Here is an 18,607-nt window from a genome sequence, read left to right as displayed (position 1 = left end):
AAGGGAACATTTGACTTTAAAAATGACCATCAAATGTATTTATTGTGCTTCTGGCCTCCTGTCACATAATGCTTGAGCAGTGACAGACTTCAGTAGTTTTCACTGCACGACTCACAGGTTTGATGCATAAGAAATAAACGTGGACACATCCTCTTCTGTCTGCTCCCAGCCTCTAACAGCAGCTGTACCAGTAGTGCAGTTGTTGAATTATTGCTGTGTTTTCGTAGAAACTCTTTCATTCATTCTCAATAACTCAATCACAACATTTCTTCTCAGTGTCCTGTTGCTTGGAAAGAAGAGAAGTTATTGAACGGTGACTAAGTAACATGTGTTGTAAGGTACTGGTTGGCCACAAGCCACCACCAAACTCTGTGTTCAGTTCCAGAGCAATCAGCTGTCAGTGTGGTCATGTTAGCACCACCAGGACTAGTCGGTGTCGTTTTAGTCGCGTCGTTTTAGTCGCTGTCGTTTTAGTCGCTGTCGTTTTAGTCGGCGGCGTTTTAGTCGGCGGCGTTTTAGTCGCGGCGTTTTAGTCGCTGTCGTTTTAGTCGCTGTCGTTTTAGTCGGCGGCGTTTTAGTCGCTGTCGTTTTAGTCGCTGTCGTTTTAGTCGCGTCGTTTTAGTCGCTGTCGTTTTAGTCGCGGCGTTTTAGTCGCGGCGTTTTAGTCGGCGTCGTTTTAGTCGCTGTCGTTTTAGTGGCGTCGTTTTAGTCGGCGTCGTTTTAGTCGGCGTCGTTTTAGTCATTGAACGGGTCGTGTTATTGAAGTTATTGAACGGTGACTAAGTAACATGTGTTGTAAGGTACTGGTTGGCCACAAGCCACCAACAAACTCTGTGTTCAGTTCCAGAGCAATCAGCTGTCAGTGTGTTCATGTTAGCACCACCAGGACTAGTCGGTGTCGTTTTAGTCGGTGTCGTTTTAGTCGCGTCGTTTTAGTCGGGTCGTTTTAGTCGGGTCGTTTTAGTCGGTGTCGTTTTAGTCGCGGCGTTTTAGTCGCTGTCGTTTTAGTCGCTGTCGTTTTAGTCGCGCCGTTTTAGTGGCGTCGTTTTAGTGGCGTCGTTTTAGTGGCGTCGTTTTAGTCGCTTTCGTTTTAGTCGGCGGCGTTTTAGTCGCTGTCGTTTTAGTCGGCGGCGTTTTAGTCGCTGTCGTTTTAGTTGCGTCGTTTTAGTCGGCGGCGGCGTTTTAGTCGCTGTCGTTTTAGTCGCGGCGTTTTAGTCGCTGTCGTTTTAGTGGCGTCGTTTTAGTCGGCGTCGTTTTAGTCGGCGTCGTTTTAGTCGCTGTCGTTTTAGTCGCGTCGTTTTAGTCATTGAACGGGTCGTGTTATTGAAGTTATTGAACGGTGACTAAGTAACATGTGTTGTAAGGTACTGGTTGGCCACAAGCCACCAACAAACTCTGTGTTCAGTTCCAGAGCAATCAGCTGTCAGTGTGTTCATGTTAGCACCACCAGGACTAGTCGGTGTCGTTTTAGTCGCGTCGTTTTAGTCGCGTTGTTTTAGTCGGGTCGTTTTAGTCGCTGTCGTTTTAGTCGGGTCGTTTTAGTCGCGTCGTTTTAGTCGCTGTCGTTTTAGTCGGCGGCGTTTTAGTCGCGCCGTTTTAGTGGCGTCGTTTTAGTCGGCGGCGTTTTAGTCGCGTCGTTTTAGTCGGCGGCGGCGTTTTAGTCGCGGCGTTTTAGTCGCTGTCGTTTTAGTCGCGGCGTTTTAGTGGCGTCGTTTTAGTCGGCGTCGTTTTAGTCGGCGTCGTTTTAGTCGCTGTCGTTTTAGTCGCTGTCGTTTTAGTCGCGTCGTTTTAGTCATTGAACGGGTCGTGTTATTGAAGTTATTGAACGGTGACTAAGTAACATGTGTTGTAAGGTACTGGTTGGCCACAAGCCACCAACAAACTCTGTGTTCAGTTCCAGAGCAATCAGCTGTCAGTGTGTTCATGTTAGCACCACCAGGACTAGTCGGTGTCGTTTTAGTCGTGTCGTTTTAGTCGCGTCGTTTTAGTCGGCGGCGTTTTAGTCGCTGTCGTTTTAGTCGGCGGCGTTTTAGTCGCTGTCGTTTTAGTTGCGTCGTTTTAGTCGGCGGCGGCGTTTTAGTCGCTGTCGTTTTAGTCGCTGTCGTTTTAGTGGCGTCGTTTTAGTCGGCGTCGTTTTAGTCGGCGTCGTTTTAGTCGCTGTCGTTTTAGTCGCGTCGTTTTAGTCATTGAACGGGTCGTGTTATTGAAGTTATTGAACGGTGACTAAGTAACATGTGTTGTAAGGTACTGGTTGGCCACAAGCCACCAACAAACTCTGTGTTCAGTTCCAGAGCAATCAGCTGTCAGTGTGTTCATGTTAGCACCACCAGGACTAGTCGGTGTCGTTTTAGTCGCGTCGTTTTAGTCGCGTTGTTTTAGTCGCTGTCGTTTTAGTCGGGTCGTTTTAGTCGCTGTCGTTTTAGTCGGGTCGTTTTAGTCGCGTCGTTTTAGTCGCTGTCGTTTTAGTTGCTGTCGTTTTAGTCGGCGGCGTTTTAGTCGCGCCGTTTTAGTGGCGGCGTTTTAGTGGCGGCGTTTTAGTGGCGTCGTTTTAGTCGGCGGCGTTTTAGTCGCGTCGTTTTAGTCGGCGGCGGCGTTTTAGTCGCGGCGTTTTAGTCGCTGTCGTTTTAGTCGCGGCGTTTTAGTGGCGTCGTTTTAGTCGCTGTCGTTTTAGTCGCTGTCGTTTTAGTCGCGTCGTTTTAGTCATTGAACGGGTCGTGTTATTGAAGTTATTGAACGGTGACTAAGTAACATGTGTTGTAAGGTACTGGTTGGCCACAAGCCACCAACAAACTCTGTGTTCAGTTCCAGAGCAATCAGCTGTCAGTGTGTTCATGTTAGCACCACCAGGACTAGTCGGTGTCGTTTTAGTCGCGTCGTTTTAGTCGCGTCGTTTTAGTCGCTGTCGTTTTAGTCGGGTCGTTTTAGTCTGTGTCGTTTTAGTCGCGGCGTTTTAGTCGCGTCGTTTTAGTCGCTGTCGTTTTAGTCGCTGTCGTTTTAGTCGGCGGCGTTTTAGTCGCGCCGTTTTAGTGGCGGCGTTTTAGTGGCGTTGTTTTAGTCGCTGTCGTTTTAGTCGGCGGCGTTTTAGTCGCGTCGTTTTAGTCGCTGTCGTTTTAGTCGCGGCGTTTTAGTCGGCGGCGTTTTAGTCGGCGACGTTTTAGTCGCGTCGTTTTAGTCGGCGGCGGCATTTTAGTCGCGGCGTTTTAGTCGCTGTCGTTTTAGTGGCGTCGTTTTAGTCGGCGTCGTTTTAGTCGGCGTCGTTTTAGTCGCTGTCGTTTTAGTCGCGTCGTTTTAGTCATTGAACGGGTCGTGTTATTGAAGTTATTGAACGGTGACTAAGTAACATGTGTTGTAAGGTACTGGTTGGCCACAAGCCACCAACAAACTCTGTGTTCAGTTCCAGAGCAATCAGCTGTCAGTGTGTTCATGTTAGCACCACCAGGACTAGTCGGTGTCGTTTTAGTCGCTGTCGTTTTAGTCGGCAGCGTTTTAGTCGCGTCGTTTTAGTCGGTGTCGGTTTAGTCGCGTCGTTTTAGTCGCGTCGTTTTAGTCGCTGTCGTTTTAGTCGCTGTGTTTTAGTCGCGTCGTTTTAGTCAGTGTCGTTTTAGTCGGTGTCGTTTTAGTGGCGTCGTTTTAGTCGGCGGCGGCGTTAGATGCTCGTCATTTGGCCGACTGGAATTAGATGAAGCTGGATGTCTGATTTGAATTGTAACTCTTCACTGTGAGCTGGCAGGGACAAAGCGTAGGTGGCAGAAACTGAGGAGATCGAACACACGACTGAAGCTCCTGTCATGTTAGTTACTCAGGTAGTGGCTGTGGACAGGTCTGCCCCAGCTCAGGGTTTTGGTTTAACAGTTCATGGTCACTTAATTTGTTCCAACTATTGTTCAGTAAAAACTTCATGTATTGATGAGATGTAACAATATCATTGTTTTTGCCATTACTGGATACAAAATACTAAATGGGACTTTTTAAATCTCTGATGCTCCGCAGTGTAAGCGTTTCTCCTGGGATCTGATATCAGTCTTCACTGATGGGTGGTTGCTCTTTCACTCAGTTACTGTTAACAGTAAGACTGGCCAATAAAATAAATCTATGTCACTTTCAAAGTCTGTGATGGGATAAAGTCGGGATAAAGCAAACCCCTATAAATGGATCTGAAACAGAACGAACTGGACCGTGACTGGAGCGCAGCTACATCCAGTCTGAATCCATGACCCTTATCTGGCGTCCCAGTGGTGGTTTGTCCTCCTTGCATGCCTCCGTAGCCTGGTTACACTGTGTTTGGCCCAAGTGCTGAAACGTTTTCTTGCATTTTGTGCGTAGCAGTGTGTGTATAGTATGTGTTAAAAAAGCTCTGGCCTGTGCAGTAGACATGGTGCACAGACTTGCTGTCATTGTACACAACAGGTCGTGACAGGAACCTCCACAAAAAGCTGGATCGAACAGCTGCCAGCCAGTCGCTGAGCAGCACATTCCTGCACGCTCTGGCAGTCCGTGCAAGCCCGTACCTGCTTTGGCACATGTGCAGTAGCTCTAATTGCTCCAGAAAATGCAAACAACTGGGTGTGATGCCAAACCCTTAGAAACTCTTGCAAAACAGAAGGGAAAGAAAACCGACCACTGTATGCACACCATACTGTCTCTGCAAACATGAACCTACAGGGAGATAAAAGCTTATCACCCTGCAATGAGTACTTACATCAGCCAGGGTATAAGAAGACCACCAGAAGGCTCGAACTAACCGAACCCTGGCCTTTGAAGGTTTGACCAATCATTTTCACATCTGCATGTGCAATATTGTAAATGCACACGATTCTATTTCCATACTTAATCCAAGTGTAGACAAATACAAATCAACGCTCCAAGGAATCTCAGTGCACCTTCTCTGCTCTACGCCGGTCTCTGCAACCATCCATAACATTCATAACTCGGCACATAGCGTAATGTCAGGCAAGCTGGAACAGATCTGTCAAAACGACAAAGTGTATACCAGCGGGGGGCATTTAGGGTGGCCGCAGAGCCATCGCGGGGGGGGGCAGCAAAGGAAGTGTGGGAACCACTGCTGTACACCAACATGAGACACACTTCACTACTGTACTTGAAGCCTTCATGGCAATAAGCAGGGCAGCATTCGCCAGAGAGGGACGATCCAAATCCTCAGTATGTGACCCTGCGACCATAACACCTTTGATAAGCAGGAGCCTCAAACAGAAGTATTCCTGCTGAGCCTCAAACCTGCGCTGGATCCCTCAGCTGTAATTATGCAACAGAGCTGCTTTGTGTGACCTCCCGCAGTGAGAAGCCCCTGTTATCAATGGTGTCTAAAGAAATATTACCTGCATCATTTGCTGGCTTTGAGAGTGATTGTGCAGCTGCTGTGATGAAGCAGCCAAACTGCTGAATAACAAGACTAAAGCCAGAAACAGGCTGCGTACTCAGGAAGCGACTGCAGTGAAACGTTAAGCGCACACGTGGACAAACGCCACCAGGTGGGACTTTAGAGCTTTTGTTGACTGTAGTTTAGGACTGGAGTTAATTTGCCAGCTGTGACCTTGTGTCTGGCCAATTATCTCTTCACTTTTATACAGACACAAGTGCTGCTTTTTGCAGCTGGGGGACGTGTTAGCTGTGAAAAACAGGTTTGAAATATCCATACAGAGCATTTAGTTCGTCAGACGATGTCCTTACCCAGCCTGTACCAGCACACACTAAAGGCTGTATTCACTGTGTATCAGTCCTGCATCGAGTCAGCGGATCTAAGGCAGACTATTATTATCATTATTACTGTCAGTTTATCCTCTTTTCATTGTTTTGTGTTGCGTAACAAATAGGATTCGTTTCCCTGGATAGATTTCTGTTAGTTGGTAGATTATGCTCATGCACACTTCCCTCTGTCCTGGCTTTTGCTGCTGTAGTCCCCCATACAGGTGAAAAATAGAAAAATGAAATATTAGTTTTATTGAAATGAAGGTGATTGGAAAGATCAAAACCTGCCAGATTTTTAATTCTCACCTGAAAGTGTGTCAAAGCTTCTGACTCTTTCCCCTCGTTAGTGAGACTGAACAGTCATTGTGAATGACTGAGCGTAGTTTAGACGATGTCATTCTGCTGATTGAAACTGATCCTGGATCAGAATAGTGATGTGGGGTTTATATTGTGCACGTATTGGATGTTTTTGTCGTACTTGAAACTCTGAGCTGAACCTTTGGTCACACGGTTCTTATGTGTCTCTGATTCCTGAAACTCCCTGATGTTGTTTATCAGTCATTTATAGTCACATGATCAGTGTTGACTTATGACCAGATTCACCTGTTTGTAGTCAGAAAGACACAGTGATTGTTCATTCTTCTTCTGTGGTGGATGACCGACAGCAGTGATGTTTCTCCAGCTGTTTCATCAGAAGATGAGATCACCGTTATTCGTCCCACGCGTGGGAAGTGTTGTCTGTTGTGGTGGTTTCCTCTGTTCTTTCCTGAGGCCGAGCTTCCTTTGACCCTCTGGCAGCACTCATCACCTGCTTTGGGCTTTTTGGTTTTGCTGTGCGACCTTAGACAGGATGCTGTTCATAGTCTACACTTTTTAAAGAAAAAGAAAATTAGACTCGAGGGCAGCAGGACGACACGTAAATGTTTACCTCAGAAATATGTCCTCTCCAATGGACCTGCGACCTTCCTCCACCCTCTCTCACACGCACACGACAGTTTTTTCTCAAATGTGAGTCACTGTTGGCACGGTAAACAGTTTTTATGAGTCAGCGTGGCGGCTTGTAGACAGCTGCACAGCGACTCTGTTACAAGTTTCCATTAAGTTAACACGCCCAAGGTGTCCGAGGCTCACAGTTATTCCTGAGTACAGACGCCAGCGCTTTCCTTACCTGGTGCCAGGGGCGATTCTAGGATCAGAGCTTTGGGGTGCTGAGCACCCAGAGAGCTGCCCAGCCAGGCAAGGTAAACTTTACTCGTCACGATGAGACGTCTTCCCCGTCTCTGTCAGTCCCTGCGTCCCTAAATGTCTCCCTCTGACTGTCTCCTCGGTGCATTTAAACCCCTGTTCCTCCCTGTCCTCGTCGTCTGTTGTCCTCGTCTGCGTTATCAGTCATCATAATTTTACCATCTCTGCTCGTCTGCAAATTTCTTTATTAAATCACAAGATTCTTAAATTCATCAGGTCTCTCTGTGCCTGGGTCCTCGTCTCAAAACATGACATCACTGTTTTTTTTAACACAATTTAATCCCACATTTGTGAAGGAAAAGCAAAACACTTTTTTTAAAGTCTGTAACAAAACCATCAAATCTGATAAAGGTTATTTAAATGCTGCCAAAGAAGAAGGATTGGAATAGAAAACACATCCTAACCTTAATTACTGGGGGAATAATGAATGATGCTCATAGTGAGTAAGAAGTAAACTGAGTGCAGTTTATGGACAGAGATTCACTTTTAAAGTGTGTGTTTAATATAATACAGACACATAAAAAATGATCCTGATGATGATGATGATGGCTGCAAATCCAAGTTCCACCTGATTTAAGTGTAGATGTGTGGAGTTTACAGCAGCATGTGTGGGGAAGCCCAGACTGATGTGATACTGACACTCACACTGGGGACAGACTGGAGCTGTGGTTGGATGGAAACCTGCAGGTCATAGTTCACTGTACATAGTCTCTGATTAGCTTTCTAAGAACTACGGCTGATTACATCAACTAGCAAAAATCTGCTTTTCTTCAAAATATTTTCACAATAAAATAAAACATTAAAGTTTCCCTAAAGTGCTGTAAGTTACAGGATCTCCTGTCAGATAACTGGAGAAGCCCTCTCTGCTCTGAAAGGAGAGGCTGGATGGCCTCGACCCTTCATGCAGTAATGTGCTGGGTCACTGGGGACCAGTATGGTGACCAGTACTGGCAGTGCTGTGTTAGGAACGTCTGAAACGTTTCATTGTACGTTGAGAAAAGTCATTTTTGCAACCCAGAGCATAAATATACATATAAGACTTCTAAGAGCTGACTGTGGGAAACATCAGACTAAATCTGGCTCTGTAAGAGAAACTCAAACGCTGTATTCCTCCGTGTGTTTTAACAGCTGCTAAATGGGCAGGATTGTGTGACTGCTGGCAGGTCAGCGCACTGTTACCATAGAAATGTAATTGTGTCCCATCACCTCTGTCACAGTTATTTCAGTGCACTTTGTCTCAAAATCACAGAGTAGAAATGTTACAAAACGTGTTTTTGTAGGTTGCATGTTATCGTTGTAGAAAATAATAATAGAAACGTGTGAAAAGCCTTTAAAGGACCATGTGGGATTCACAGTGAAGTCTCCTTATGAACTCAAACATCAAGTTCAAACATGCAGATTTGCTTGAGTAACATCTGTACTGATGCTGGCTGCAGCAGTTTCCAGCTAAACGTGGCAGCTGCACACACTGCTGAAGCTGTGTACGCTGCTAAAGGATCTGCCACTGGAGCAGACTGTGAGACAGCCGCACGATCGGCACACTGACAGCGACTGTTTGTATCGCTGACGTTCTCGTGGCGAGCCTGTGCGGGCTCCTCGCCGTGCACACAGGAAATGTGCTGGAAGGCTTGTGTTTCAGTGCTTTCTAAAGAATGCTTTCCTTAGAGGAAGCCTTGTCTTTGTTCCCAAGTCTTCTTTTATGTGCAGCTCCCTCCCCCAGGCTGCTGGTGCTGCTCGGGGGTTATTCTCTCAGTGATACCAGCATGGGGCCTGTTTTTGTTTTGTTCTTTGCTAAATGCATGTGGTAAAGATGAATAAGATAAATAAGAACAATAAAATAAATAATCACGTCTTTTGACAAGATTTAATAAACCACAGGTGTTTCTCTGTGGAGGAAAGGTCAGAGGTCATGGGATGCAACCCGCTCTCTAACTGCAGCGATGCTGCTGTGGCCGGCTCGTCTGTTTGGGGACCAGATGTGGAGGCGGCTCCTTCCATCCAGTGGACACATTGAAAATAGCTGTCGGCCTCATTTCGGCGCCTGATGACGATGTTCAGACGCTCATCGGGGGTTTCTAAATGGGCCAGTGTCACACCGTGGCCTCATAACTTTGTTCATTATGTTCATTTTATGAAAACTGTCACTGTTACAGGACTTCAAACGAGCTGTAAGAATAAAGCCCTGATCTCTTATAACACAGGTACATGAGACAAACACAGAGCTGAGGACTGAAGTACAGGACGTCCATCTTCATGGTTTACTTTGTCACATGTGATTTTGAATGGATGACGCAGGAGTTTGGCTTTGATGCACGCGGTGGAAGCAGCCGGCTGCTCTTAGAGGAAGCGTGCACTGATGAGGCTTTGGAGTCGGCGTTGCCTCCATGAGCAGCTACAGCTGATGTTGAAAGGTGCAACGAGGAGAAAAATGTAAACATGAAGACGCGCAAACCTGTTTGTGTCGCTCACCGCGTTTGATTACAGACCCACAAATACAACTGTTATTTACTTTGTCAGTACGCGGTGCACTGTTAGCACTGGACATGCCAAGGCATCACTTTTACACTCGTGTGCGTGTGCGTGACAAGACAACAAACCGTCCCTGTTCTGAGTTTGTTCTGCTGCTGAGGCTGCTGTGATATCAGTGTCTGCTTCACACTGCTGCGTTGTGTGTTTGTGTGTTTTTAGCTTCATATTTCTTACACATGGTTCAGCTCGTTGTCACATTTTGATCTCAGACAAACCTGAGTGGATCCAAAATGCAATATTAAAATGCTGATTTCATGTATCAAGAGGAGGAGCTGTCCAACCCTGTGTGAACAACATCATCGCCCCTAAACTGACACCCGGCAGGAGACGGTCACATCTTTAATTCAGTCACAGCTGAGTGTTTCTGAGGATGAGTGGGCACTTCAAGTCTGATATCTCTTTGTGATTTTATAGGAAACCTGTCAAATCTCTAAAAAACCCTGAGAAATGAGAAAGCTGAAGATACACTGTAAACACTTTCACCTCACAGCAGGTCTCAGTCGACCCAGCTTGGATGTTTTTCTTACTCCAACTTCTCCATGTTGGCTTTGACGTGACTTGGTGTGGTTGTCCGTCTCTTGGCCATGTGACGGTCTGACCACGGCCGTATGGCAGCTGGAATCGGTGGCATTGATGGATCAGTGCTAATATTAAAGAGCTGTTTAATATTAGTCCACATAATCACTGAAAAGAAAAGACAGCGAGGCAAGAGAAGGACTGAGCCCCCTCCAGTGTTCGGAGGTGCTGGTGCTCAGCGCATCACTCATGCTGCAAATCCTGTTATGTCACAGATTAGCAGCGTGCAGCCACACTATGGGCTCAAAATGTGGTCATAAATATTTTGTACTTGTAAAAAAGATTTGTGTGTGCGTAAAAAAGATTTGTGTGTGCGTAAAAAAGATTTGCGTGTGCGTAAAAAAGATTTGTGTGTGCGTAAAAAAGATGTTGTGCGTAAAAAAGATTTGTGTGTGCGTAAAAAAGATTTGTGTGTGGACCAAAAAAACCCTGCAAGTTACAAGTACGAATTTTGACCCTATTTTTCTTCCTTTCATCTGATTGGTCAATGTCATGTCAATCACAAATGTAACAATCCAATCAGAGAACAGATGGGTTTGGCTGTCGGAGGGGCGCTTTTTTGAACTGCAGGTCCTTGAAGGGAATAAATGCCCTTTTACATACCAGCCCAGCGTTTTCCTTCATCGCCACGAAGGAAAACCGTCTGTGGTCGTCCGAGTTTGGTGATTTTTGTGTCACAGGTCTACGTGTTTAATACAGGGACTTCCACAGCCTTTTCAACAGCGCTGCGGACCGCGGGGTGGGGGCGGGCAGTGTTTTGGAAATGACAGTCTTCATTACAAAGCTTTCTTCGTTATGAATTAGCATACATGTTTTTATTGAACATTTGAAGAACCAGCAAAAAAAACAGAAACTCTTGTAGAGGACATAAAGTCAGAGAAACGACAAGGAGCAGGTGCATCTAGTACAGGTAGAGCTGCTGCAAAAACCCACAGAGCCCAGCAGCCAGCGCAACAAATTCTGGATCCTTTGCTTTTAGTTAGCAGTTAGCATTAGCAGCACATCCTGCGTCCGATGTGAAAGGACTTTTATGCTGCGCACTGTGACTCACAGCAGTGGTCCTGGGTCAGCCCTGACTTTGTGTTAAACTAATCCTAAAGTAATAATGGTGTTTCTAACCAGTGATATAGCACAACTTTATCCTTTCAACAGCTGCTGAAAGTTTGGGGACCTAGCTGCTATCGGATATTTATATAGAGATCCTCCAGCTTCAAACTGTATTACCCTTCAAGGACCTGCAGTTCAAAAAAGGTCCCCTCCAACAGCCAAACCCATCTGTTCTCTGATTGGATTGTTACATTTGTGATTGACATGACATTGACCAATCAGATGAAAGGAAGAACAATAGGGTCAAAATTCGTACTTGTAACTTGCAGGGGTTTTTTTTCTAAGTCCACACACAAATCTTTTTTACACATACAAATCTTTTTTACGCACACACAAATCTTTTTTACACACACAAATCTTTTTTACGCACATACAAATCTTTTTTACGCACATACAAATCTTTTTTACACACACAAATCTTTTTTACACACACAAATCTTTTTTACGCACACACAAATCTTTTTTACGCACACAAATTCTTTTTACACATACAAATCTTTTTTACAAGTACAAAATATTTATGACCACATTGTGAGCCCATACCACACGGATAGAGAGGGTGATGTCGGGAAAAGAACATTCCCCCAGTGAGCACCAGTCCCTGCAAAAGCACAGCCCATTGGTCCGATTAGGAACTGAGGAGACGAGGTGTGATTGGTTTGCTCACATGTGTTTGGAACATACAGCAGCTGGAGAAGCCCCTGCTACACAACATCTGTACTAGTCTGTGGTCTCTCTAGATTAGGATTAGTGTGGAGTATAGATGACAGCATGTGGTTGCATGTACAGTTTACTGCTGGGATGTAGTAGCACCATCTAAACCAGTTACCTCCTCCAGCTACTCTTTGTTCATTTTTCCAACGCCCATCACAAATACAGCATGATGCAAAGCAGCAGCGTGTGCACGTGTTTACTCACAGTGACCTCCAAAGGTCACAGTGAAAAATGAAACATGCTGTATAAGAGTTAAAGGTTATGGACTAATGGGACCTTTTCCACAGTTTAATAGTTTCATCAGAATAACAATGGCTCACTAGAAAAATTTGCATTTCCTGCTAAAATGCAGTGTGGATGCTTTAACGCTGAAGCTGTCTGCAAAAACTAGCTGAAAAAGCTGAAAAGTTGCAGAAATTGTAAAAACTTTGCAGAAGCAAAGGAACTTTGCTAAAATGGAATAACTTAGCAGAACTGCAATATCTTAGAGGAAATATAATACTTGGCAGAAATACAATAGCATAGCAGAACTTTGCAGAAATATTGTAACTTACCAGAAACATGATAACTTCTCAAAAATACAAGAATTTAGCAGAAATAGTATAAGATAACAGAAAGAATATATTTAGCCAAAAATACTTAAGCATTACAGAAACACTATGATTTAGAAAAATAGTACAACAGAGTAGAAATACTGTGATTTACCAGAGACACTGTGATGAACTATGAATATTGTAATTTTAAATCAATACTATGTTTCAGCACAAATACTCTGGTTTAGCACAAATATTATAACATAGCAGAAATACAATTATATAGCAGAAATGCTATATTTAGAAAGAAAAATATAATATAGTAGAAATACTATGATTTAGCAGAAATACTACAATATAGCATAATAACAATGATTTAGAACAAATACTATGATTGAGCAGAATAGTAATAACTTAAGTGAAAATACTGGAAAAGTAAGATGACAAGCTGAAAAAAAAACGGAACATGGTTAAGTTCCCTCAAAACTAATTGTTGTTCACCTGTGAAAAAAAAATAAAGAAATAAAAATAAATTTAAAAAACAAGAAGGAACAGCCAACAGATACACACAAAATCAAATATGTATACACAAATGCACAGAGAGAGAGACACACGGAGGGTCTATGCCAGTCAACCAGTCTGAATATATTATATTTTTTTCCAACAATGAGATGCTGCCCTAAAGAGGGTCTCTCTCTCTCTCTCTCTCTCTCTCTCTCTCTCTCTCTCTCTCTCTCTCTCTCTCTCATGCACACACACACACACACACACACACACACACAGAGGGAGAGAGAAGCATGTTTTCAGTCAAGCAGCCTGGGAGCTGCTAAATTTGAATCCAGAGGCTGTGTACTTTTTCCCGCCAAAACAGGTGCACACACGCAGCACAGAGACAGGATTTTTGTAGTCTATTTCTCATAGTGAGGATCCCCTCAAACAAATGACCATAATTTCCTAACTGTATTGGCCAGAACGGTCATTCTTACACCGTTTTGTTTAGAAGAGATGGGGGAATCGTCAAGTGTTGACAATTTATCATTAAAATATGAATTTTTAGAGATATATGACATGGATGACGGGTTGGTTTAGAAGCCACGAAGGCCCCAATATGCAAATTTGAATGCCTCAGCCCACATATATGATTGGCTGGCTGGGAAGCCGTGCAGGCCCTGATTTGTAAATTTGAATGTGTCATGCCTAAGATATGATTGGCTGGCTGGGAACCCGTGCAGGCCCTGATATGTAAATTTGAATGTCTCAGGCCTCACAGAGGATTGGCTGCCTGGGGACCTGGCAGTAATATATGGAAATAGTATGATTAAGCATAAATAAAAACCCGTCATCCATGTCATATATCTCTAAAAATTCATATTTTAATGATAAATTGTCAACACTTGACGATTCCCCAATCTCTTCTGAAGAAAACGGTGTAAAAATGACCGTTCTTGCCTCTACGGTTAGGAAATTATGGTCATTTGTTTGAGGGGAATCCTCACTATGAGAAATAGACTACAAAAATCCTGTCTCTGTGCTGCGTGTGTGCACCTGTTTTGGCGGGAAAAAGTACACAGCCTCTCTGATTGGTGGATTCAAATTTATCAGTTCCCAGGCTGCTTGACTGACCTAGAAACAACTTGCTTCTCTCCCTGTGTGTGTGTGTGTGTGTGTGTGTGTGAGAGAGAGAGAGAGAGAGAGAGACCCTCTTTAGGGCAGCATCTCATTGTTTGATAAAAATATAATATATTCAGAATGGCTGACTGGCATAGACCCTGTGTGTGTCTCTCTCTTTACATTTCTGTATTTATTTATTTGTATTTCTTTTTTTCCCCACAGGTGGACAATAATTAGTTTTGAGAGAGCTTAAACATGTTCCATTTTTTTTTCAGCTTGTCATTTTAGTTTTCCAGTATTTTCACTTAAGTTATAACTATTCTGCTCAATCATAGTATTTGTTCTAAATCATTGTTATTATGCTATATTGTAGTATTTCTGCTAAATCATACTATTTCTACTATATTATATTTTTCTTTCTAAATATAGCATTTCTGCTATGTTATAATATTTGTGCTAAACCAGAGTATTTGTGCTGAATCATAGTATTTCTGCCAAATGATAGTATTTCTGCTATGTTGTACTATTTTTCTAAATCATAGTGTTTCCATAATGTTTAAGTATTTTTGGCTAAATATATTATTTCTGTTATCTTATACTATTTCTCCTAAATTCTTGTATTTTTGAGAAGTTATCATGTTTCTGGTAAGTTACAATATTTCTGCTAAGTTCTGCTGTGCTATTGCATTTCTGCCAAGTATTATGTTTCCTCTAAGATATTGCAGTTCTGCTAAGTTATTCCATTTTAGCAAAGTTCCTTTGCTTCTGCAAAGTTTTTACAATTTCTGCAACTTTTTACCTTTTTCAGCTAGTTTTTGTAGGCAGCTTCAGCGTTAAAGCATCCACACTGCATTTTCGCCGGAAATGCAAATTTTTCTAGTTCTGGTTGCTTCCGTACGTTTTTTGCCGCTTAACTACTCCCTCAGTTTTCATGCTATTTGCACCGTTCAAACTTTGAAAAATTCTGCTCTTTCTGCTAATTATTGCTATGACTTTTGGTGCTCATAACTTCTATACTTTTTGAGATATTGAATTTTTTATGCAATGTTTTATTCCCATTTCTGCCACATTAACAGTGGGGTCACTAGTTTTCCTTGCCTGGTTGAGCTGTGTTTTAGCTCAGTGCGATGAGCAGCCGTTCTCAGAGCCGCTTATGGCAACAATATTTTCAGTTCACAGTTGAACTTTTTTAACTCTTTTCGGCACAGATTTTAGCTTCTTCACCCATTTTCAGCACAAATTCCAGTTCTTTCAGATGTTTTCAGCAAAAACCTCTTTTCAGCAGATTTTCTGCTTCTTTTCCTATTTTCAGTGCAACGTCCTGCTTCTTTACCACTTTTCAGCAGAAATTCTGCTGTTTCACCTCTTTTCTGCAAAATTTTCAGCAGCTTCTGCTCATGTCTCTCCATCTCTTTTCTTGAGAGAATGAGTTTGGCTCAGATGAGTAGCCGCCTTGAGAACAGGAGGGCCGGGTTCGAATCCTGCTCATGGCAAAATTTCTTTTCAGTACAAATTTCAGCTTCTCTACCCCTTTTCAGTAGAATTTATTGCTTTTCACCACTTTTCAGCAAAAAATTTCTGCTTCGTCACCCGTTTTCAGCAGAATTTTCAGTTTCTTCACCGCCATATAACTTTTTGCAAGTTTTCAACTTTTTCAGCTTTTTCAGCAGACAACTTCAGCATTAAGGCATCCACACAGCATTTTTGCAGGAAATGCAAATTTTTTTAGTTTCCATTATGAGTCCAACTTCCTCTGGAAGGAGATTCCTTTTCCATAATTGCACGTTAGGATGATGAGAAGCAAACCAGGTGTTCTTGAGGAGCAGAGGAAGGAGATGGATATTCAACAGGATGTTTCATGTAACATGGTTTCATACTGAGTATAGAGTTTCATCACAATCAGAATACTTTATTAATCCTGAAGGAAATTATAGGTCACAGCAGGCAGCACGCTGATGCTGCATGTGCACTTACAAAGGAACCCTCTGACCAAACTTAGACAAACATCGACCTGCCATCTGCCCCGGGGGGGGACAAGCATCGAGGGTGTTAGCTGATGATGGCGCTTTGCTCAGGCCTTCATCACACTTGGTACAGTAGCAGTTTAAGTCCTAACAACATCTGGACCATTACAAATGCAATAGGGATGTGTAACATCCTGCATGTGGTGCATGTTTCTGTGTGTTATCACACCGATCAGCCTGTAAACCATAAGCCTGAATATCTTAAGTGCTTCTAAATTATGACCCAAACTTTAAAACTACACGTTCATACAGAAAGGAAAGGACGGACACTTTAACCCTCACAGTAATGTTTATTTCTGTATTTTCTGCCTGTCCTTCACTGTAGCAGTCACAACTATTGTCTGAAGGTAAGACACGAATGCAAGAAAATGGATAGATATGGAAATCATACCAGTTAACGTGCTTACATGAAGCCTTGTCTTATACAGGCGGCTTCTGGTGTCTAACAGGAAGCGACTTTGTTGAGGCTCCTTCCTGTTGTGCTGTCAGACTGACCCTAAAGAAAACATTGAATCATGTGTCAGCCTGTGACAGACTGGTGATCTTCGGGATGGACCACGGCAACGAGAAGCTTCTGTGCCTAATATTGTGGCTGTGATTGACAGCCTTCAAGAAAACGACTGAAATAAAGAACAGATTAAAAGGAGCATGTGGAAATGAGTGTGGTGGTTTAGTTGTCTGGTCCTGGCACGAGAACATCTGTAATAACCTTCTGTGTCTTCAGCTCTTTCTGTCAGATGATGCACGTCTGCCTCGTTTAGTGCCATGAAAGGCGAAGAATAGACTCACCGCACACTTTCTCCACCAACAGCTGCGTCACGCTTGTGTTTGACAGAGCTTTGCTCAGTTTTTTTCCAAAGAGTTATTTATTGCTTTTCCAACAACATTTTAACCAACAGGAAGAGAGAGTTCAAATAAAATAGAGGAGGACATTAATAAAAAATTTGAGTGTATAATAGTAATGTATGTACATCGTGTATGAACAATGTTAGGGAAACACATAGATATAGTTATACATACTCTCCCATGTAGATCATTCAGATATTATTACAGAAAAAAAAATAGAGATAAATAAAACAAAGCAAAACAAAACACCCCCCCCCCCCCCCCCCCCCAAAAAAAGAAAAAAGTAAAAAAACAAAACAAAAAAACCCCAAAAAAAACAAGGGTCAACAGATAGTGCTCCAGAAAAAAACAGGTATAACACAGTGAGACATTAGGTTTAAGTGCATTATTCCAGGGCTTCGTGCCGAGGTTTAGTCCAAGGGTGTCAAGTTAGTTAGAGAGGCATGCGAGCTAGCGGCTGCAACGAGAAGCTGTGTCCTCCTCAGTCCATTTAATTTCACATCTCTTCTATTGAGCAGTCCAGCACTCGCAGGTTCTCTTTAACAGCTGCAACACTACGTCTCCCATACAGGTTGAATGGGTATAGTCATTTCTGTTCACTATCGATCATCTCCTCACTTTCCAAAAATAACAAAAAATTCCCCACATTATTATTATCATAGACGTAAGTTTCTCCAAAGCGAGGGATTTTGACAGTGTCGATAACCAAGTTCTCGAGTGTGGTCCAGTAATGGATCTCCATGATTTGGCTATGCTATATTTGCCTGTAACAGGCAGAAGACTTTGCTCAGCTGGATTTCAGCGGGGAAAATTCCTAGGATGCATAGTTTAGGATTCAGCTTGACACTTGTAATATGTGCAATTACATCTAAAACTTCTTTCCAAAACTTTTGGATTTCTGAACAGGCAGTGCATCAGTGTGCCTTTTCCCCACATTTAACACATATGTCCGGAGTTTTGGGGTCAAATTTGTTTAATAATGTTGGGGTGATATATGTTCTCATTAACCATTTATACTGGATTAGTTTAAATTGGGTGTTTATAGATTGTGTTTGGGCTTTTTGCCATTCCTCTGTAGTTATTCTACACTCTAAGTCTTGACACCATGCGAGTCTTTCTTTTTCCGAGGATGTTTGAGAGCCGTCTCTGAGGTTGCTGTAAAAACGGGATATTAAACCCTTCTTCAGCTGATGGTTTATTGCTAGCTTTGCTCACATTTCCTCGTTTCCCAGGAGGGGAGGTGCTGTTTGTGTAAACGCTGGTCTGAAAAAGGCTCACACAAATATTGCCTCTCTTTGTTTTTTCAGATCACCAGAAGTTGGAGCGCGAGGCCAGGATCTGCCGCCTGCTGAAGCACTCCAACATCGGTAAGTAGAGCTCCTGCTTCATTGAGGATATTACACAGTTTTATTTATTTCTATCAACAATGAACATGAAAGGTCAGCCTTTAAAAGGCTGCCTGCGACGTCACGCTGTCATAGGGGCTCTCCGAGGATATTCGCCCATGGATCAGGTCTGATAGCAGCAGCTTTCCTAAATAACTTCATTTACTTCAGTGAAATCAGAAGAGCTGTGTCTTAATCTTAGGGTTAGGGCTACCACAGCTTTCCTGGCTTCCTTTGCTCTGTTGAGTCCTCAGAACGAGTACAAGAGCACACCCCCACTGCCTCATTCCCCAAACTACCCACTACAGACTCACTCGTCCCTTATTGCAGC

At 43.2% G+C, this 18,607-nt stretch overlaps 1 protein-coding gene across 31 annotated transcripts in view; it reads left to right on the top strand.

The window, feature by feature from the left end:
• LOC146391936 (calcium/calmodulin-dependent protein kinase type II delta 1 chain) overlaps window positions 1-18,607 on the top strand; it is a 98,964-nt gene that overhangs the window by 40,379 nt on the left and 39,978 nt on the right. For all 31 annotated transcript variants that reach the window (XM_084916571.1, XM_084916643.1, XM_084916546.1 and 28 more), the window contains exon 3: window positions 18,199-18,258. In XM_084916571.1, coding sequence (XP_084772697.1) covers window positions 18,199-18,258 — 60 coding nt within the window. The remainder of the gene's footprint in view (window positions 1-18,198; window positions 18,259-18,607) is intronic.

The sequence above is a fragment of the Perissodus microlepis genome, chromosome 3 (genome assembly GCF_051167445.1).
Source record: "Perissodus microlepis isolate ML-2025 ecotype Zambia chromosome 3, ASM5116744v1, whole genome shotgun sequence".
Classification (NCBI taxonomy): Eukaryota; Metazoa; Chordata; class Actinopteri; order Cichliformes; family Cichlidae; genus Perissodus; species Perissodus microlepis.
The sequence above is the reverse complement of the archived record's forward strand: the minus strand, read 5'-3'. Positions and strand labels throughout refer to the sequence as shown.